This window comes from Chlorocebus sabaeus, chromosome 8, assembly GCF_047675955.1.
Source record: "Chlorocebus sabaeus isolate Y175 chromosome 8, mChlSab1.0.hap1, whole genome shotgun sequence".
NCBI lineage: Eukaryota > Metazoa > Chordata > Mammalia > Primates > Cercopithecidae > Chlorocebus > Chlorocebus sabaeus.
Window position 1 is genome coordinate 147,643,048 of NC_132911.1, and position 12,546 is coordinate 147,655,593.

At 57.1% G+C, this 12,546-nt stretch overlaps 1 protein-coding gene across 4 annotated transcripts in view; it reads right to left on the reverse strand.

Annotated features, from left to right (window-relative positions):
• The window catches only part of PLEC (plectin), a 61,745-nt gene that overhangs the window by 35,585 nt on the left and 13,614 nt on the right, over window positions 1-12,546 (reverse strand). Inside the window, exon 1 of one of the 4 annotated variants that reach the window (XM_038000007.2) lies at window positions 2,453-2,558. The exons of the other annotated variants lie outside the window; for them this stretch is intronic. Within the exon in view, the coding sequence (XP_037855935.1) occupies window positions 2,453-2,498 (46 nt within the window). The 5' untranslated portion in view covers window positions 2,499-2,558. Of the gene's footprint in view, window positions 1-2,452; window positions 2,559-12,546 lie in introns of those variants that run through there. 4 annotated transcript variants of the gene reach the window in all.

The window sequence follows — 12,546 nt, forward strand, 5'->3', positions numbered from 1 at the left end:
AGGGTGGCAGGGCAGGCAGGGGGGCTGAGGGCAGGAGGGGTCCTCAGCAGGGATGTGGGTCTGGTGTCCCGGCTTCACAAGGATCTGAAGGGGGGTGCTGGGCTGCCAGGTCTGGAGGGACGTGAGGCTTGAGTGGAGAGGACTAGGGCCTGGGGAAGAAGCTGGGGTCTTGAGGGAGGAAGTCTGAGGGGAGTGGCTGGGGGCAGCTGCCACAGCACAAGGACGGGCGGGCTGCAGAAACCGCTGCTGCTGTCCATCAGGCAGGCAAATGGACAGAGCCCCCACCTCCACACACCAGGCTTGGAGGCGGTGGCCACCCAAGTTAACACTTCCCACTCCAGGCCAGATTAGGGGTGGCCTCTCCAAGCCCACAGCCCTGTGAGCAGAGCACCGGCTAGGCGGTTCAGAGGGGCCTCTATTCACCCCCGCCTCCAACCCAGCTGTTGGAGGCCAGAGACTCCCAGATGCTGCCACAGAGAAAGTCACCGAGTCCCTACGGCCCACAGACGCCCACCCTGGGCAGCCCAAGTGCCTGTCTGTGGGCCAGATGGATGGCTGCAGGGTGGAAGAATGCCAGGCCAGAAGACGGTCAGGGCCCAAGGGAAGGGAAGAGGAAACTGCCCTGCGAGGCCCTGCAGGCCTGGCCCAGCCACACCCATCATGCCCCCACCCCCTGCTGCCGCCGGCACTGAGGGTCCAGGCATGGGCACCACACCCAACACTCCCACCGTCCCACGCTGTACTCCATGAACCCCCACCGGACCGCTGCTCGCCCTGAGCGGACACGCCCCTTCCCACCAAGCACAGCAAACCCGGGAACTGATTATAAATAGGGCGGTGGGGAGGAGGGAGGGAGAGGGGGGATCCCGAGGTGGGAGGCGCTGGCCAGCAACCGGCAGGCGGCCAACAAGCAGCTTGTGGGGGCGGGTTTATGGGGCCGTCTCCATGGCGCCACGGTGCAGGCTCCAAACACAGACACACACGCGCACACACACGCACGCGCACGCCTGCGTGCACAGAGATGTGGTGGCGGGGAAACTATGAAGGCACAGCCACTGTTCCCACAGCCCTCTGGCAGGGCCAGCTCGCTGCGGCATTGCTCTCCCTCCCTCTGAAGCCAGCCCCAGGCAGGAAAAGGCCAGCCTCAGAAGGTGAGGCTCCGGGAGGATGTAGGGACCACAGAGGCCACGCCCTCGGACCACCAGCACCTGCGGACCCTCCACCCACCAGGGCTGTGGCTTTGGGAACACCACCAGCTGGGTCCAAGCCTGCCCAGCCCAGTGCCCAAAGCAGTCCCTACCCTTTTGGCCAGTCCCTCAGCGCCCCCCACACACTGACCTCCTGCACTCCCGGCAGGCCCACTGCATCTTCCTGGCATGATTCCCTAACCTAATCCCCACCAAATCTCCTAGAGCCCCACCAAATTAACGCATGATACCCACACTGTCCCAAAATGACCCCAAGGCTCCTTAAAAGCACGTGGACCTGGGTTCTCTCCTACACAGGCCTGCAGGGGAGCCGGGACTGACCCCCACTGAGCCGCCACCTGACCAGCCCGCCTCCCCCAAGCCAGCTCGGGGCAGGAGAGGGCGATAGCTTCCTCCAGCAGAGGGAGGGGGCGGAGCTCGGTGGGAATCCCCTCCCTCCCACCAGCTAGGGGCCTGCAGGCGGGAAGGGAAGCCGCAGGGAGGAGCCCGGAGCAGAATGTTCCCGGCCCACCCTGCCAGCTCCGCACACGCCCCCCCTGCGGCATGCGCCACCCCCACCCCGCCTTGCAGCACACACCCCCCCGAAGCACACACACCCCTGAGCCAGGGTCCAGGCGTCCCCCCGACCCCTGGGCGGAAGCTACCGCCCCCCGCCCCCACCCTGTGGGAACCGAAGCGGTAGCTGATTCAGCACGGGGAGGGCCAGGGTGTGCGACTGGGCGGCCCCTCTCCCCCCACTCCAGGCCCCTTCAGGTTTCCAGAGCAACCAGTCAGGGCTCCTGGGCAGCCCCCCCACCCCACCCCAAGACAAAGAGCTGCAGTGTGGACTTGCTCAGGGCCAGCCGGCCCGGCGCCTCTTCACAGTGGTCCCCACAGCCCTGCCCTGCCCCTTGGACGCCAGGTTGTGGGCGGCAAACTCGGGCGGGGTGGAAGAGGCTGACCCTGCTGTGAAGGCTGAGCTCCCACTGGTTCCCTATCCCCGCCCCGCCGCCCGCGCTGCAGCAGCCACCCCGCCCCCGACGCTCCTGCAGGGCTGCGGAGCCGCGGGAGCCAGCCCAGTAGGACCCCGAATCAGGTGGAGCCCGGAGGGACAGGGTCTGGGGTCTCCTGCGGCTCCGGCTCAGCGACCCACAGTGTCGCCCCAGGGATGGCAGACCCTGCCCGCCACCCTGCGTGGGCTGCACCAGCCAGAGGTCACTGTGTGGTCCGCGCCCCCCGGCTCGGGCCTGGCCCCGGGACCGCACCTTTGAGGGAGCTGATCTCGTGCTGAATGGCTCGCGAGGGGTCCATGTCTGCGCCGGGGCTGAGGGCGGCTGTGCCACCGCCAAGCAGAGTCCAGCCCCGCACCGCACTGCCCAGGCCAGCGCCGCAGCCGGGGGAGGAGCCCGGAGGTCTGGGGCAGGGCCTGCCGGCCAGGGGCGGGGCTTCAGCTGATCAATGCGCCGGACAGGGCCGCCCTGGGCGCATGCTCCCGGCCGGCCGCACCGCGCACCCCTCCCTCCCAGCGCGCAGTTCTGGGGCACAAGACCCTGCTAACCCCAGCCAGACTGCCAGGTCACCAGGCCGGATCCAGGAGCGCTCGGACGGCCCCGGCCCATCCCACAGCCCCCCCGCGTCCACTGCAACGAGCCATGCTTAGAACTGCCTGTGGGACACAGGTGCCAGGGCCTCGAAGCCGCCACCCATGCCCTGCAGGAGATACCCACCCATCCAGATCTCCCAGTGACCTCCTCAGCCGGCCCAACTCCAGGGCCTGGGCTGGCAGGCTGCTGAGATCAAGCCCCCAGACCCTGGGTGGCCACCTCCCACCTCCCCAGCCCCAGCAGTGTGCCCCTTCCCCAGGCCGTCTGGCCTCTGTGCAGCCCTGGGTCAAGCACCTCGTCATACACTGGCTCCCAAGATGACAGGTCCGACCTGCGCCCTGGCCTCTGCCTCTCCCAGCCAGCCTCAGGATGCCCCACAGGTCCTCCTGGCTGCGCCCCCCACCCCCCAAGTCCGCCCACTCGCCAGCATCTCCACTGCTGTGAGGATGACACTGAGGCTCCATCCCACACCCACCCTGCCATGACCACCAGGGACCCTCCACAGCTGCTCAGATCCAGCCACCCCTATGGTTAATCGGGTCAGCCTCCTCAGCCCGCAGGAGTAGCTGTGTGTCACTACCCAGGCCTGGGGGAGCAGGTTGCACTGGCAGGGCGAGGTCAGCTCTGCCTCACTGCACTGCAAGGAGGCACGGAGGAATGCCTGGGCCCTGCCCACACCAGGGCACCCCTTCAACACTGGCCCCAGGACTGTGCTCCACCCTAGTCCATGCTGGTAGTGTGGGGTAGGATGGCCTTCACAAGATAGAAGTGACCAGCCTGCCTGTCTCTAGCCAGGTCTTTCCTCTGCCTTCACCCACAAGTCCCTCCCGTCCTGCAAACAGACCCACTGTGCGCCAGGTTGGGGCTGGCGTGGAGGATGTGACCATGACCCAGGAGCGAGGCTGGCAGCTCCCAGGGGTACAAGCTAACAGGCAAAGGGCCAGAAGCCCCAGTTGCACTGCAGACCCAGCAGTTCTGGGGTCTCTCGTCCTCCTGCCCATCCCTGCCCTCCCTGGGACTCAGCCAGTTGGGGCGTGGGGGGTCTCAGGAAACACCAGTTCCAAACTTAGGGGAAATGGTGAAGTGAATTCCAGGCCGGGCACGGGGGCTCATACCTGGAATCCCAGCACTTTGGGAGGCCGAGGCAGGTGGATTGCTTAAGGTCAGGAGTTTGAGTCCAGTCTGGCCAACATGGCAAAACCCCATCTCTACTAAAAATACACACAAAAAAAGCAGCCAGGCATGGTGTCGCACACCTGTAGTCCCAGCTACTAGGGAGGCTGAGGCACGAGAATCGCTCGAACCCAGGAAGCTGAGGTTGCAGTGAGCCAAGATCGCACCACTGTTAAATTCCCAGTTAGGTTTTACTAAGCTATATCTGGATGAACCTAAATTTGGCCTGCAACCGAATCGTACTTCCTTATTAAACCTCAGCTGAAAGTGACAGATATTTATAAACAGACCTAAAAAGTTCATACGTTAAAAAAAAAATGCTGTGTTTTTTTTTGTTGTTTTTTTTGTTTTTTTTTTTTGAGACAAGGTCTCACTCTGTCACCCAGGCTGGAGTGCAGTGGCTCAATCACGGCTCACAGCAGCCTGGACCTCCTGGGCTCAAGCGATGCTCCCACCTCAGCTTTCTGAGTAGTTGGGACTGCAGGCATGCACCACCACTCCCAGTTCATCTTTTGATTTTTTATACAGTGTCTCTCTGTTGCCCAGGCTGGTCTCAAACTCCTGGGCTCAAGCAATCTTCCCACCTCCCGGTGCTGGGATTACAAGTGTGAGCCACACTGCCCGGTCTAGATCAATTTTTTAAATTTAATGCATAAAAATTTTCCTCAGTCTAGGGAGTTTTTTTTTTTTTTGAGACGGAGTCATGCTCTGTCTCCCAGGCTGGAGTGTGGTGGCGCGATCTCCGCTCACTGCAAGCTCCATTGCCTCCCGGGTTCATGCCATTCTCCTGCCTCAGCCTCCTGAAAAGCTGGGACTACAGGCGCCCGCCACCACGCCCGGCTAATTTTTTTGTATTTTTAGTAGAGATGGGGTTTCACTACGTTTGCCAGGATGGTCTCGATCTCCTGACCTCGTGATCCGCCCGCCTCGGCCTCCCAAAGTGCTGGGATTACGTGAGCCACCGCGCCCGGCTTTTTTTTTTTTTTTTTAAATTGAGGCGGAGTCTTGCTCTGTCACCCAGGCTGGAGTGCAATGGCGTGATCTTGGCTCACTGCAACCTCCGCCTCCTGGGTTCAAGTGATTCTCCTATTTCAGCCTCTGTAGCTGGGACTACAGATGTGCGCCACCACGCCGGGCTAATTTTTGTATTTTCAGTTGAGACAGGGTTTCGCCATGTTGGTCAGGCTGATCTCGAACTCCTGACCTCAGGTGATCCACCTATCTTGGGCTCCCAAAGTGCTGGGATTACAGGCATGAGCCACCATGCCCAGCCCGGAAGATTTTTTTTTTAAGATTAAAATGCATATAATTGAATGGTGTAAGATTGGCCAGGTGTGGTGGTCCAGCACTTTCAGAGGCTGAGACAGGAGGATCACTTGATCCCAGGAATTCAGAACCAGTCTGGGTAACATAGCAAGACACTGTCTCTGCAAAAAACTAAAAAACTAGCCTGACATGGTGGCCTGTGCCTGTGGTCCCAGCTCTTTGGGATGCTCAGGCAGAAGGAGCGCTTGAACCAGCCCACCTAAGGCTGCAGAGAGCCATGACTGCACCACTGCGTTCCTGTCTGGGAGACAGCAAGACCAACTCAAAAACAAACAAAAAAATAGGATCATGGTTTTAAGTTAATGAGAAGGTGAGGGCACACAGCTGTTCAAAGAAGGAACACACAGGTTTTCACACACCGACTCTGCCTTTAACTTGCCCCCTGAGGTCAAGCTGCCCACCTATGAGTGGCCACCATAGTCACCTGTGGTAACCTGCAGCCAGAGGCTTATAGACAAGCTGCAGCAGCTGCAAGGTTCCGGGAAGGGGCCTGAGACTGCCCAGCCCAGCCAGGCTGGAACGGTGGTTACGTGGTGCAGCCTCGGAAGTGGGGGCAGCCACGATGACCCTGGGAAAGGCTCAGCCAGCGGCACGTTAGTCAGTTCTGTGGTTCCTTCCCGGCACAGGCTTCCCAGAGGAAGGGACAGCTATGTGGGGACAGGCCGCAGGCAGCCAGCACAGGAAGAGGGGCCACATGCACCAAGGCCTTGATGTAGAGAAAACAAGTCCAGGCAACCCCCATGAATGTGGAGGTGGCTGCAGCCAGGAGGGGGGCGCCTGGAGACAGGGCTACAGCCAGAGATTTCAACAGGACAGGCAGGTCCCAGGCTGGCCGCGAAGGGCCTGAGAGCAAGAGATTTAGGCAGCAGGGAGGAAAGGGAGCCAGGATAGAGGAAGCTGGGCGCCCTGGTGACACAGCTCTGGAGCGTGGGAAGCAAAGCCCCGGCCACCGCCCAGGAGACTTCATGGCTTTGGACCCGAAACCAATTCATGGATCACAAAGGAGTCTTGCTGAAGAAGCATGTAGGTCTGTGTGTCCAGGCCAGTGAACTGGAGGGGCCTCCAGGCTGGAGTCGGACTCACCAGCACCAGTGCCGCTGGAAAACCCCTACCTCTACCTTCTGCTCTGCTGGTCGATCCCAGCACGGTCCCCATGCCCCCATGCCCAGCTGGGGTGCCAGCAGGCCTCCTGGCCAAGTCTCACACCCTGGGCAAAGCCAAATCCTCTTGAAGCTCTCTGCAAAATCCCCACACCACTGGGGACCCCAGAAGCAAAGTTGAGCTCAGACACCACAGATAAGCCCTCCCTTCTTCCCAACCCCTCTGTCTGGGCACAGAGCAACCCCCTCTTCACCAGTCCCCTGAGGCCCTGGCTGCCCTGGCCACAGGCCCAGGCCAAAGACGGGGCTCCAACCCTGTCTCCTACACCATACCTGCGCATGGGATGGGCCCTCTCCTGAGGCCCTGCCCACCACCACCCTGCCTGCCCTCCACTTTGCTCCCTGCCCCATCTTCACACCCACCCACCCACCCAGTCCCTACACCCATGGCAGCCTGCCCTGCTGGGGCTCTCTGGTGGTGGTGGAGCAGGCCAGTGGGCTGTGACCTGGTGATCCCATGCAGAGGTGACCTGCGACAGGCAGACACCCTGCTGGCAGACACCTCCCTCTGGGGTCCCCTACAATAGCCGCAGGGAGACCAGGCCCAGTGAAATCCTGCCATAGATACATCCCGCACACACCGAGCCCTCCGGACGCACAGACCCGTGCTCTGCTCCCCGCCTGAGCCTGAGGCAGACCTGCAGGAGCCACCTCACCTGCCCCAGGCTTCTGCCCCGCATGTGCTGCGGGACTGAGGTGGGAGGAGAGCCTTCCACGTCTGGAGGCAACCCCGTGCAGGGTGGGGCTCAGTGCCAGCTCAGTCAGCCTGCAGGATTTCTGGGGTCCAGGGCCACCACTGCGGGACTGGATGCCCACCAGGGCTCCTGAGAGTCCCAGTGAGGGACCCAGGAGGCACAGAGGTTACCTCTCCAAGCCACATCCTTCTCCTCCCTCCCCTGCAGCCCAGTACAGGAGTATCTCAAAACCAGGGGTCTGCTGGAGACCAATTTGGGGGGAAGGTCCTGGGTCCCACCCACATGACCCATCCATTAGGGGGCCCGTCCTACCCAAATGTCTCTCAAACCTGTCCTGTGCCCACTGTCGCCACCACACCCTGGCCTGGCCTCCACCTTTTCATCTCAAAGACAGTGGTAGCCTCCCCTGTTGTCCTCACCTCCAAGCACTGGGCACACAGCAGCCAGGGCTCTCCAGGCACAAGCAGGTCCCACCACAGCCCTGCTGCTGCCCGGAGGCCACCCTCACGCGGGCACCTGCTCCGCTGCAGCAGGGTGGACCTTGCCAGGCCTCTGCAGAGAGGCTTCTCGCCTGATCCCCTTCCCTCCCTCTCAGCCCCCCAACACTGAGACGCCTGAGTGCCCCTGGGGCGGCTGCCTCACCCAGCACCGGATACGAGGGTGTTACCACAGGAAACATGGAGCAAGAGAAGAAATGAATTCCTAGAGTTCAAGGATGGGATGCACTTTCCCAGAACTCTGCTAATATGGTTGACTTCACTAGTAGATTAAAGGAGAAAACCTGTATATTGATCTCAAAAATTCTGACAGCTCATTTGATAAAAACCAGCGTTTATAACGAGATGATGCTCTCTGCATTGTTAACATGAGAATAAATGCCCGTCATAGCACAGCGGGGCACCCTCCCGGAGCCAGGCGAGGCTGCTGAGGGGAGGGCATGTGAGGGTGAACGCCGACAGTGCAGGCGCAGCTCCTGGTCCAGTGCCAGGACACGGGACAGCATTTACCCAAGTCAGCACTGCTACTCTTGGCACCTGAAACAACTCAACTCACCATTTACTAGAGCTCAGAGAGAGTTCATTGAGAGGCTGGCTTCAAACGCAGTTAAAAGACCCGAGAGATTTCTTTAGGCCAGCAATAACAAGTTAGGAAAATACAGCAGGAAAAAAACTCTTCATCAGCACAAAACACTCTGGAATAAGACAACTGATGATCAGTCAGAGCTGATGCAGGGAACGCCCCGGCTCCAGGATGGCTCCAGGACCAGGCTCGAGGTCCGGGATGCAGAGGTCCCAGATGGCAGACGCTGCGCTAACCTGATTCGGCCGCAGTTCTGCTCACCCTCCCACTAGCTCTGCCAGGAGACTCATTACACAAGTCCCCATCAGACAGCGAGGCCACGTGGCTTGTCTGAAGCTCCAACACTGGGTGCTGGGCAGGCAGGAGGAGCCGGCCCACTTGGGCACTGCTGGGGGGATGACCCTTAGAGAAAGGACTGCAATACCCAGCCAGCAACTTAGAAATTGTTTAAAAATTGTGTCTGAAACCTCGTGCAGTGGCTCACGCCTGTAATCCCAGCACTGTGGGAGGCTGACGCAGGCAGATTACTTGAGCCCAGGAGTTTGAGACCAGACTGGCAAACATGGCGAAACCCCATACCTACTAAAAATACAAAAATTAGCCAGGGGTGGTGGCTCACACCTGTAGTCCCAGCTACTCAGGAGGCTAAGGCAGGAGAAGTGGAGGTTGCATTGAGCTGAGATTGTGCCACTACACTCCAGCTTGGGCGACAGAATAAGACTCCATCTCAAAAAAAATAAAAAAGAACTGGCCAGGGCTGTGGCTCACGCCTAAAATCCCAGCACTTTGGGAGGCCGAGGCGGGCAGATCACCTGAAGCTGGGAGTTCAAGACCAGCCGGACCAACATGGAGAAATCCTGTCTCTACTAAAAATACAAAATTAGCAGTGCGTGGTGTTGCATGCCTGTAATCCCAGCTACGTGGGAGGCTGAGGCAGTAGAATCGCTTAAACTCGGAGAGTGGAGGTTGCAGTGAGACGAGATTGCGCCATTGTACTCCAGCCTGCTGGGCAACAAGAGCGAAACTCTATCTCAAATAATAATAATAATAATAATAATAATAATAATAATAAAAATACAAACTTAGGCTGGGCCCAATGGCTCATGCCTGTAATTCAGCACTTTGGGAGGCCGAGGCGGGCAGATCACCTGAGGTCAGAAGTTCGAGACCAGTCTGGCCAACATGGCGAAACCCCGTCTCTACTAAAAATACAAAAATTAGCCGGGTGTGGTGGCGTGCGCCTGTAATCCTCGCTACGCAGGAGGCTGAAGCAGGAGAATCGCTTGAACCCAGGAGGCGGCGGTACGGTGATCCAAGATTGCAACACTGCACTCCAGCCTGGGTGATAAAGCAAGACTATGTCTCAAGAAAAAAAAAAGAACTTATAACAGTTTACATTCTTCCCTTCACTAAACTTTAAAAAAATAAAATAAAAATCGTGTTGGAATAGAAAATATTCACGTGACTCAAACACTGAGGGCAGAGAGAGGCAAGTCTCGCTCCCCGCTTCTCTCTGTCTCCCCCGCCCCCCACACACACACAGTGTGAAAATCACTGTTAGCAGCTCGCTCCCCCCTTCTCTCTGTCTCCCCCCACCCACACACACACACACACAGTGTGAAAATCACTGTTAGCGGCTTCCTGTTTGTTTCTCCAGAATTTCTTTACAGAAAATCAAGCAAATACCATGTGATTCTTGGTTTTCTCTCTTTTAACACAAACGGTGAAATCTTCTGGGCACCATTCTGCCCCTGCTTTCCCACCCACCCACGCTGGAGGCCTCCTGCTCTGCACCGGGACCGCACCCACGTCTGGCCATGCAGAGTGGCATGTGCGGGCCCAGCCTCTGAGCACACGCAGGCCAGTGCCCGTCTTCTGTTCGGACACACACTGCATTTGCGGCTCTGACAGACGCTTTCTCTGGCCTGGTTCCCACAGCTTCACCAACAGAACCTAGATCCAGATTTGCAATTTTTGCCAATACGAAACGTAAAAAATGGTATATTGGTGTAAATTAAAGCTTAAATTTTGAAAACCACTTGACCCAGAAATTCCTTTTTTTTTTTTTTTTTTTTTTTTTTTGAGATGGAGTCTTGCTCATCGCCCAGGCTGGAGTGCAGTGGCGTGATCTCAGCTCACTGCAAGCTCCGCCTCCCGGGTTCATGCCATTCTGTCTCAGCCTCCCGAGTAGATGAGACTACAGGCGCCCGCCACCATGCCTGGCTAATTTTTTGTATTTTTAGCAGAGACAGGGGTTTCACCGTGTTGAGCAGGATGGTCTCGATCTCCTGGCCTTGTGATCCGCCTGCCTCGGCCTCCCAAAGTGCTGGGATTACAGGTGTGAGCCACCGTGCCCGGCCTTTTTTTTTTTCGTTTTTGAGACGGAGTCTTGCCCTGTCACCCAGGCTGGAGTGCAGTGGTGCAATCTCAGCTCATTGCAACCTCCGCCTCCCAGGTTCAAGTGATTCTCCTGCCTCAGCCTCCTGTGTAGCAAGGATTACAGGCGCTTGCCACCACACCCTGCTAATTTTTGTATTTGTAGCAGAGACAGGGTTTCACCATGTTGGTCAGGCTGGTCTCATACTCCTGACCTCGTGATCTGCCCAACTTGGCCTCCCAAAGTGCTGGGATTACAGGTGTGACCCACCGCACCTGGCCAGAAATTCCATTTTTAACAACAGCCATAGAGATGCATGATGACCCAGCTACAACACTGTTCACTGTAGCCATTTCTAATACAAAAATCCAAAATTAAGCTCAATGTCCTATGAGAAAGGATCAATTGGTTAAATATGATATGGTTGCCATACAGGGGAATGCTGTATTGTAAATTAATGTCACAGAGAGACGCCCAAGCTGTATCACTAAGTAAAAGAAGTTACATATGTCTAAAATACTTCATAACATTAAATCATGAAATTACAGATAAATTAACACATACTAAAGTACACTGTGCGTGCTTTTTAATTTTTTTTACTTTTTTTGAGACAGGGTCTTGCTCTGTAGCCCAGGCTCACTGCAGTGTTGACATTCTTTTTTTTTTTTTGAGACGGCGTCTCGCTCTGTTGCCCAGGCTGGAGTACAGTGGCCGGATCTCAGCTCACTGCAAGCTCCGCCTCCCGGGTTCCCGCCATTCTCCTGCCTCAGCCTCCCGAGTAGCTGGGACTACAGATGCCCGCCACCTCGCCCGGCTAGTTTTTTTTTGTAGTTTTTAGTAGAGACGAGGTTTCACCGTGTTAGCCAGGATGGTCTTGATCTCCTGACCTCGTGATCCGCCCGCCTCAGCCTCCCAAAGTGCTGGGATTACAGGCTTGAGCCACCGCACCCGGCCCAGTGTTGACATTCTACGCTCAAAAGATCCTCCCACCTCAGGCTCCCAAAGTGCTGGGATTACAGGCACGTGCCACCATGCCCAGCCCACTGTGCACACTTTTTAAAACAATGACTATGGAACAAACACATGTAAGTTCTACATTAACCAACTACTGAAGGATGGCTGGGTGGGTTCCATGGTGGCCACAAAAAATCTATGTCCATGTCCCTGGAGCTCATAAATGTGGCCTTATTTGGAAATAGGGTCTCTGCAGATATAATTAAATAAAGGATCTTGAGATGAGATCATCTTGGATTAGCTGGGTGGGCCCTAGATCCAAAAACAAGTGTCCTTAGATGAGGAGAGACACAGAGGCAGGGACTGGCATGATGCAGCCACAGGTCAAGAGGCAGTGGAGTTGGAAGAGGCAGGCCGTCCTTCCTAGGCTCTTCCCGGTGCCTTCGGAGAAAGCGCCGACCTGCCGACACCGGGTTTTTGACTTCTGGCCTCCGGAACAGTCAAAAGATAAATTTCTATTGTTTCAGAGTGCTTTGCTTGTGGTTCTTCCCCGTGGGAATCACAGGCCATCAACACAGACAGTGAGCAGCAGCGGGGTCCTACAGTGACAAATATCTGAAAATGTGGCTGTGGCTTTGGAATTGGGTAATAAACAGAAACCGGGACATCTTGAGGCACACAGTAGAAAAAGCCTAGCCTGTCTGACCAGACTGTTAGTAGAAATACGGGCATTAAAGGTGCTTGTGGTGAGGCCTTAGAAGGCAACGAGGAAAGTGGAGGAAAGGTGCTTCTTACACTGAAGCGAGACTTTGCTGAATTGTGTTCACTGTCGGCTCAACAGAACTCGTAAGCAATGAACTTGGATATTTAGCTGAAAAGATTTCCAAGCAAAGTGTGGAAGGTGTGGCTTGGCTTCTTCTTGCTGCTTATGGTAAAGTACAGGAAGAAAGAGATAAACTGGGCCAGGAGTGGTGGCTCACGCCTGTAATC